The sequence below is a fragment of the Alligator mississippiensis genome, chromosome 3 (assembly GCF_030867095.1).
Source record: "Alligator mississippiensis isolate rAllMis1 chromosome 3, rAllMis1, whole genome shotgun sequence".
Taxonomy (NCBI): Eukaryota; Metazoa; Chordata; order Crocodylia; family Alligatoridae; genus Alligator; species Alligator mississippiensis.
In genome coordinates, this window is record NC_081826.1 from 149,137,361 (window position 1) to 149,147,029 (window position 9,669).

At 46.1% G+C, this 9,669-nt stretch overlaps 1 protein-coding gene across 1 annotated transcript; it reads left to right on the top strand.

Annotated features, from left to right (window-relative positions):
• Positions 1-1,035: 1,035 nt before the first annotated feature.
• On the top strand, positions 1,036-9,424 carry LOC132249423 (uncharacterized). Its single transcript, XM_059724514.1, has 2 exons — positions 1,036-1,061; positions 6,813-9,424. Exon 2 carries the CDS (start codon positions 7,421-7,423, stop codon positions 8,903-8,905), a length of 1,485 nt encoding a protein of 494 aa, XP_059580497.1. The 5' UTR covers positions 1,036-1,061; positions 6,813-7,420; the 3' UTR covers positions 8,906-9,424.
• The last annotated feature ends 245 nt before the right edge of the window (positions 9,425-9,669 follow it).

The window sequence follows — 9,669 nt, forward strand, 5'->3', positions numbered from 1 at the left end:
CTTGTTACTTTTTTGTGAATCATTCTTATGTGTAAGATGATGATGTGTTACAAAAGTGGGTGCATTAATGGATTTTTAGGAAGATGGAATAGAATCACTTAGGCACTTCAGTTTGCTTAGATGCTGAATAGGTGGAATAGAATCTAGCTCCAAGTGTTTCAGGAGAGGTGTATTCCTGGAAGACTTGGCTAGTATAGCTGTCTACCAATATGCTATATCAACCTTATGTAGACATGTTTACAACATGTAGGAGGTGCACGCGGGTGCACGTGCACCCCCTGAGATCGGCCGTGCACCCCCTGGAAGCACCAGCTGTGGCCCCCCCCTCCCCCGTCGGCGATCTGGTTCCCCCCAAGGCTCAGGAGGCACCAGTCACCCATGTGTAGACGCAGCTTTAGCTAGCAAAACTCCACTAATCACTTCTCCCTCTATAGCTCACTCCAGTTCCCTCACCTCCCTAATGTGGAATCAGAAAAAATATATGCCTTAAACTTTGATTATTTTAGTTATAAGATGACATAACCGCTTTGTGTAGAATTGCTGGCTCGGTACAGTAGAACAGATAAGGGCAAGTGTTTGTTCTTTGTAACTCTTCTGCAACTGCTTCGCTCACCGCGGCCTTGAAGGTAGCAAAAAAAAAGTATGTACAAAGTAGATTTCCAGGTGCAAGAAGGAGGTTTGTGAACTAACCTCACCTCCCTCATAATTCCCATCCTGATTACAGCAAAGAAATAATGAAGTAATATTATAGCCGCTTTTCATGCTAATTTCACTATATGATCACGTGAGTTGTAAGCGACTGTTAAAAAGTATATAAGCCTCCTGATTTTGCTCTTGGGGGGGGACCCCTTCCAAGTACTTGGGAAATCCATGTCACTTTGGAACTCCCCCTACAGCTGTAGTTTCTTTTGAATAAAAGCTTCTGCTGACCTGACCCAAAAGTACTCTGTGTGTGTTTCCACGACAATTCCTGGTGCCGTGACTCGGATCCAGAACACAGGCTGAGGAAGGAGGACTGCAGGCTACCCCCCCCCCGAACCCCGAGGCGCCAAACTTGAGAGGTAAGAGACCTAATTCAAAATCTCTATTGGGGTTTCGGAGGAGGACTGCCTGTAGGCTCCCAACTTGGCCGTGGTAACTGGATCTGAACCTTGTTAAAACAGGTCAGTCTGAACCTTACTGCCGGCTAAAATTTTCTGTCTGGTAAAGGATCCCATTTTGTGTCTGGTAACGTACGTTTTAGGGAGAAACTGTTTGAGGCACCTTCATCCAACAGCACATCGGGCTTGTAGTTAATTAACTAAGGCACTGTGGGGTAGGAGGTCTGGCTGACTGAATAAATGTGCATGTGTGTGTATTTAGAAATATGAGCCACTGACCAGGACTGAGACTACGGTTGGGCTCAGCTGCCCCAATTCTGCCTGACAGGGCAGTTTTGAAAGCAAGGGGGCCCAACTGGAACCTCATGACCCAGTGGACAGGGCTTATTGAATGAATGTGTGTGTGTATTTAGAAATATGAGCCACTGACCAGGACTGAGACTACGGTTGGGTTCAGCCGCCCCAATTCTGCCTGACAGGGCAGTTTTGAAAGTAAGGGGACCCAACTGGAACCTCGTGACCCAGTGGACAGGGCGTCTGAGTGATTTTGTCTTTTCCAAACCCCTTGTCCCAGTAGCTTCTGCCGAAAGCAGGAGTGAAAGGATCCCTCTAGTGTTTCCCTCCCCATTTCCATTTTATGAGCCGGTGTCGGGTCAGAAGCCTTTTGTCTGGGCAGTGAAAAACTGCGGGGCAAGGCACTGAGCGGCCCGGACATCCTAAATAAGCCTCTCCTACGTCTCCCTGTGTGACTGAAAATGGGAACAAGTCAGTCTAAACAGGTTCCTGTCCCCCCTAAGGGGACTCCGGCGTACTTTATGTACACACACTATTCTCCCGAGACTTGCAAGTACCTGGATAAGTGGAACTGGTATACTAGGGATGATCCTGTGAAACATTTTCCACAGGAAGGAACATTTGATCAGGATAAAATAGTGCACTTGAGAGGGGCGTTAGAGTCCCGTGGATCCAAAACACCACAAAACCAGTGGGACACGTTCTTTTATTGGTATGATGAAATGTCCAAAAGGCGGACAGAATCTCAAACTAGGAGCCTAAAAGACTCTCAAGAAAAATTAAAACAGCAGTTAAAAGCTGTTCGGGAGAAATTGGCTGCTCCCCCAAATTACACGCTGGCCACCGCTCCGATGTATCCAGCATTGCCCGGGGCGCCCCCACCACCGGAGCCAGCAGAGGATATCCTTGACCTTTGTTCGAGCCCTGCTCTCCTGGGACTCCCACATCAGCAACAACCGGTTCAACATCAGGCTGCAGCCCAGGCTAGTGACCCATTAGCTGAAGCTCCTTCAGTAAATCCATCCACGGAGCTTAATAGTCCGGACTCATCCACCATATCTGCCACTCAATCATCACCAGTGTAGCAATTTACTCCTGGGTCACGACCCACCACAGGTGTATTTAGAAGAATGGGAATAGGCATGGAAAGATCTCCCATCAATCTGAGATCCCGAACTGCACAAGTTTACCCCCTAAGACAAATGCCAGGCATTGGCACCGATGGACAAAATATAGTAACTGTGCATGCACCCTGGACTCCAGGTGATCTCTACAATTTAACTCAAAAGTTCCCAAAAATCAGGGAAGACCCAGAAAAATTTCAGGAAGAATTGCAGACTGTTATAAATTGTTATAATCCAACATGGGCTGACATTAATCAGCTCATGCGATCCATTTTGCCCAAGGAGACTATGCTACGTCTGTACGCTGCCTGTACTTGGCCAGATCAAAACCCAGGGATTGGCCAAGACTTTATTGACAAGAGAAATGCTTTGGTCCAGGCAGTTCTCACAATTTGCCCAAAAAAGGCAGACTGGACCAAAATAAATACCTGTAAACAAAACAAAAATGAACACCCCAGTGACTATTTAGAACGCCTCAAACAGGCATTTGAACGATACTCAGGAATGGATAACCCAGTCGGAAATGCTAAACAAGCAATAGTGGCAGCATTCGTCCAGGGACTTAACCCTAAAATTGCTGAGAAAATTCAAACAGTAATTATTGGCTGGGAAACTAAAGATTTGACCAAAGTCCTTGCTGCAGCTAACCATTTTCATAACAAATTGGAACGGTCTAAAGACAGTGCCGAGTTTAAGTTAATGGCCTTACAGATTTCTCAGTTGCAGGGTCCAGGTAGAGGAAGGGGACGAGGACGGGGAAGGGGAGGCCCGGGTAGATTCAGGGGAAGAGATAGATCCTTGAGCCCACAAAACCCAGGCTATGGGAACCAATGTCATTATTGCAAGCAAGAAGGACATTGGAAATCAGAATGCCCCAACCGCCCCGGCCAAGGACCCAGACCCCAGCCCCCACCTCCACTTCCTGTCAATTTTCCCAGTGTTGAATAGGACAGCCTGAGGGACAGTGACATCATTGCTCCTTTGCTTGCTACTGACCAATCTGGTCCGTTTGTTGAATGCCTTATTTCTGGTAAACCTGTCTCCTGTCTTGTCAACACCGGAGCATCCCGCTCCACACTAAAGGCTGCTGAGTTTCCTTTTCTACCTTATTCTCCTGAAACTGTAAATGCTGTTGGTATAGGCGGACAACCTATCCCACATCCCGTCTCTGAACCTGTCTGTCTCCATCTCTATTGGCCCTTTGTCTGAAAATCATGCCTTTCTTCTTAGCCCCTGTGCACCTGTCAACCTTCTTGGTAAGGATTTGCTGTGTAAACTGGGATGCGTGATTTATTGTAGCCCAGATGGTGTTTACCTTGAGGTACCGGAACATAGGGAAACCGAGCTTGTGGCTTTGCTAACCCAGGAGTACTCTGATCCTGACACTTCCTACTTGCAAGAGGAACTGTTGGCACGAGTACCTCCACAGCTGTGGTCCACCCATGCGAATGAAGTGGGGCACATGCTGAGTGCTGAACCAGTGCGTATCATCCTGAACCCTGCCAAGCCACTTCCTCGTGTCCCACAGTACCCCATCTCAAAGGAAGCTGAGGAAGGGATCAAGCCTGTCGTTTCCTCACTCCTTGAGCAAGGGATTATTGTCCCAATACGCTCCCCTTGCAACACACCTATCCCACCTGTCAAAAAACCTGGTAAAGATACGTATCGCTTTGTGCAAGATCTTCGAGCTGTAAATGCCGCTCTTTTACCCGCTTTCCCCGTGGTCCCTAACCCTGCCACTATTCTTTCCTGTATCCCTTCAGATGCTACATATTTCACAGTAGTGGATCTTTGTTCTGCTTTTTTCTCTATCCCCGTTCATAAGGATAGCTAGTATCTGTTTGCATTTACTTATCAGGGATTTCAATATACCTGGACAAGACTCCCTCAGGGATATACAGAGTCCCCAACCCTGTTTTCCCAGATCCTAAAAAAAGATTTGGATCCTATCACGTTCAAAGGGGGGTCCACCCTTGTTCATTACGTTGATGATCTATTGTTAGCCTCACCCACTTTGGAGGCCTGTGAGCAAGATACTTTGACACTCCTCACAGCTTTAGCTCAGAAAGGCCACAAGGCCTCAAAATCTAAATTGCAGCTCTGCAAGTCTAAGGTACATTATTTAGGGCATGATATCTCAGCAGGAGAACGACACCTTTCCCCTAGTAGAGTTGAAGCTATCCTCAACATTCCCAAACCTATGACTAGAAAACAGATGAGGGGATTCTTAGGTGCAACGGGTTATTGTAGACAGTGGATCCTGGGTTATGCTGCTTTTGCAAAACCCTTGCAAGCATTCACTCATGATACCACCCCGGAACCCCTCCCTTGGACTCCTGAAGCCGAACAAGCATTTGTGGCCCTTAAGCAAGCCCTCACTCTTGCTCCCGCTCTTGGACTTCCTAATTATAAGAAACCCTTTACCTTGTTTTGTCATGAACGGGAAGGAATCGCTTTAGGAGTACTCACTCAGCTGCATGGTGAAAAGCATCGCCCAATTGCATATTACAGCTCTGCCCTTGATCCCGTAGCTGCAGGACTTCCTCCTTGCCTCTGTTCAGTTGCAGCTGCTGCCTTGTTGGTTGAAAAGGCAGATTCTCTAGTTTTGGGACACTCTTTAACCGTTGCAGTTCCACATGCTGTGATGGCCCTTCTGCCCAAGGGCAAAACTCAGCACATTTCCAATTCCCGTCTTACTAAATATGAGAAACTTCTACTGTCAGCTGCAAATGTAACCTTAAATTGCTGTTCAATTCTGAATCCTGCGTCACTTCTGCCTATTGCCTCTGATGGTGAGCCTCATGATTGCCTGTCTATCACAACTCAATTATTAACCCCTCGAACTGACCTCAAGGACATTCCTATCCCGAACTCTGACGTTGTTTTGTTTGTTGATGGTTCCTGTCTTAGAAATGATGCAGGCAAATTAGTTGCGAGATATGCAGTATGCACTCAGTATGCTGTTTTGGAAGCCTATTCTTTACCCCAAGCTCGTTCTGCTCAAGTTGCTGAACTCCTTGCTTTAACACGTGCTTGCATTCTTGCAAAAAATCAAACCACAACCATTTATACTGACTCTAAGTATGCTTTTGGTGTTGTTCATGATTTTGGACAAATCTGGAAACAAAGAGGGTTCCTCACTTCATCAGGGACCCAAATCAGTCATGGTTGTTATGTAAAAGCGCTCTTAGAAGCTGTTCAATTGCCTCTTGCTATTGCTATTGTTAAATGTAAAGCTCATGAGAAACCCTTTGATGATGTCACACGAGGAAATGATCTGGCAGACCGTTCTGCCAGAAATGCGGCCCTTTCTGGCCCACAGGCTCCTAACTCTGTTTTTGTTTGTTTTTCAGCAGACCAGTCTCCTTTGGCTAGCCTTTCAAGTCTGGCCCTTCTTCAAAATCAGGCCCCAAAAAAGGAAATAAATGACTGGCTGCGTGCAGGATGTTCACTGCACCCCGACTCTCTCTGGCGCTCCCCGGACGGCCGCCTGGTGGCGCTTAGAGAGCTTTTGCCACATCTTGCTCGTTTAACCCACTCTGTGGCCCATACGAGCAAAGGAGGAATGATTGCTACAGTACAAAGAAATTGGTTTGCCCCAAATTTTCCTTCCATGGCACAACAGTACTGTAGCTCCTGTCCCATCTGCTTAGCTCACAACATTGGGCAACGGGTAAAAACGACACCCGCAGCCCATCCCCCTCCATGGGGACCGTTTGTAAATCTGCAAATTGATTTTGTGCAGCTACCTAAGTGCTGTTCTTATGAGTACATTCTTGTTATTATTGATGTGTTCTCTGGATGGGTGGAAGCCTACCCATGCGTACATGCTGATTCCATCACTGTAGCAAAGAAATTGCTCAAAAAATTCATCCCTAGATTTGGATTGCCCCTCACAATAGATAGTGACCGTGGCACCCATTTCACAGGACAGATAGTAAAAAACATCTGCCAAGCACTCAACATACAGCAACACCTACACTGTAGTTATCATCCACAATCAAGTGGTGCTGTAGAACGTAAAAACTCTGATTTAAAAACGCGCATTTCGAAGATTTGTGCTGAAACAGGCCTCAAATGGCCTGATGCACTGCCCATTGCTCTTATGCACATTAGAAACACTGTTAACAGAAAACATGGCCTAACCCCTTATGAAATACTCATGGCACGACCCATGAGGATGCCAGCTACACCACCTGTTGCCCCTCACCAAACAGACCTACAATTAACTGATGAAACTGTACTAAATTATTGCAAGGCATTAATGAAATATGCCAGGTCTGTTCATTCACAGGTCCAAGAAGCCTTACCTCAACCACCGGATGTTCCCTGTCACAACCTCGAACCAGGGGATTGGATCTACGTAAAGGTCTATCAACGGAAAAACGCACTTCAACCCAGATGGAAAGGACCTTTCCAGGTACTTCTGACCACTAATTCTGCTGTTCGTTGCCAAGGTCACCAAACGTGGACTCACGCCTCGCACTGCAAGAAGGTATCACCTCCATTGGACCCCGAAGCAGCTGTATTCCAACCAAGGTTGGGATCTTTCCCTGAGGCCAAGGACAAAGACCCTCAGGACCTCACTCAGGCAAGTGAGGAGCATCAGGGTGCAAGTGCTAATAACCTCTCCCCTGCACCCAACACCTCAGCCCAGCCGGATTCATCAGTTGAAGAACGAAGATATCATCTTCGGCCTCGAAGAAAGTGAATGCTCCCATTCGGAAGATCACCACCTTGATCAAGACCAAGAGCCGACATTATCAGTCCTTTAGGTAACTTGAGCCCAGAGGACGAAGAAAGACTTTGGCTGCCATCCTGGGTTTGGCTGGTAGTGTTCTTTTTCTTACTGGTGCTGGTTATGTTTGTTGTTAAGATTCTTTGTCCCTCCTGTATCTAAAAATGGCACTGATATCCTTATATATCACACTTGGGTATCTCAGTATCACCCAAGGGGGGTGGGAGAAAAATTTGTATTTGCAGATCTCCCATGCGGTGGCTCAAGCTGGAAATAAAAGTGACTGCTGGATATGCTCTTACAGCCCAGCGCACCTACACCAAGGAATCCCAATGATCGGAGTACCAATATCCCTCCAGCAATGGGGAACAATAAATGGCGGCTTCGTTAGACTCTACTCGTTAGCTGCCCATCGGTCCGCTCCTAAAGAATGGAGGGCCGCCCCTGCTAACTGGATAATCTCCCCAAGAGTAGAGGCGCCTTTCTGTTACAGATCCAACAACACCGGAGCTTATAATAAAGCCACACCTGTAGGACACTACCCTCATTGCCTAACTACTCTAGATTATAGCCCTAGTAGCACCAGTGAAATCCTGTTGGGTAACGTACCCTCTCTCAATTGTACAGGATTCATGGTCTACAACTTTTCTAAGGAACCTCATGTTGCTCTCATTGCAAACATATCGGAATTTTACATTCACTCCAATTTTACTTCTTGTAATATATCTCGGTCCAGCAGGATAGCAGCCGAACGTGGACCGTCCTATACGATGCATATCAATCGAAAGTGCCGGATAGGGCACAACAACTGTCGAGATTTGAGTACCCTTTCTGCCCCAGGCCTTTACTGGCTCTGCGGAAACAGGGCTCATAAAATCTTGCCCTGGAATTGGGTGGGGGCATGCACTCTTGGACGTGTTATCCCTGGTTTCGAAATGCATAGTGCAATATATCTGGAACAAGTAAAAAATTTCAACCATCACATGAAAAGGGCAGTTAACCCCTTAGCTACCAGAAACACAGGGTTCCATCGATTTGTGAGAACCTTCATACCGTGGCTTGGAGTAAGAGAATTGGAACTAGCCATAATTAACATTTCAGCCACAATGGAAGCTATGGGAAATGCCACTGCGGATGCAATTCAGGCTCTGCAAAAAGAGATCTCCCAGATCTCACAAGTAACTATACAACACCGCATAGCCCTAGATTACCTATTGGTATCCCAGGGAGGAGTATGTGCCTTAGTAAACTCCACCTGTTGTGTCTATGTCAATCAGGACATGCGAATCGAAACTGACATTCGCAAAATCCGAAATCAGTTAAGGGTCCTACATCAAGTGGCCTCAGAAAATACTGACTGGGGTCTAGAAGAAATGTGGTCTTGGCTAACCTCCTGGCTCCCAGATTTCGGGGCCCTTGGCAAGAAAATCCTGTATGGAATATTGTTTGTCTTGATAGTTCTGATAATGTTCTATGTCTTAGTGCAACTGATCCTCTGCTGCGTGAAAGCCAGCAGGAGAAGCTTTAGCAAGGCAAGAAAACCCACAGCAGAGTCTAGCATAATGGTGTTACAAAAGTGTGAGCAGATTGAAAGAAAACATGAAAGGCTGCATGATGAAATAGAGGGGCTCATGAGAATGGAAATTTAAGGCTAAAGTGAGACTAAATAGTCTCAAAGGGGGGGGCTGTGGAATCAGAAAAAATATATGCCTTAAACTTTGATTATTTTAGTTATAAGATGACATAACCGCTTTGTGTAGAATTGCTGGCTTGGTACAGTAGAACAGATAAGGGCAAGTGTTTGTTCTTTGTAACTCTTCTGCAAATGCTTTGCTCACCGCGGCCTTGAAGGTAGCAAAAAAAAAGTATGTACAAAGTAGATTTCCAGGTGCAAGAAGGAGGTTTGTGAACTAACCCTATCTCCCCCATAATTCCCATCCTGATAACAGCAAAGAAATAATGAAGTAATATTATAGCCGCTTTTCATGCTAATTTCACTATATGATCACGTGAGTTGTAAGCGACTGTTAAAAAGTATATAAGCCTCCTGATTTTGCTCTTGGGGGGGGGGACCTCTTCCAAGTGCTTGGGAAATCCATGTCACTTTGGAACTCCCCCTACAGCTGTAGTTTCTTTTGAATAAAAGCTTCTGCTGACCTGACCCAAAAGTACTCTGTGTGTTTCCACGACACTAAGAAAAATGAGCAATTCCAACAAAAGCACACTTTGTTAGAACAACTAGGTCTACATAATGGGCTTTTCCTAGAACAGCTGTTGGTAACAATTACCACTCTATCAACCCTTATTGATATGCCAGCAAGAGTGTGTGGTATAAAACTGGGTAAGCCACTTCTGAAATGGCATTTAGGTGTTTTTGTAAAAGTTGGACCATCTGTTCAGTACTTGTCTGAGC

Excerpts from the sequence above, each read along its gene's own strand:
- LOC132249423 (XM_059724514.1), top strand. The coding sequence starts at position 7,421 with ATGGCACTGATATCCTTATATATCACACTTGGGTATCTCAGTATCACC.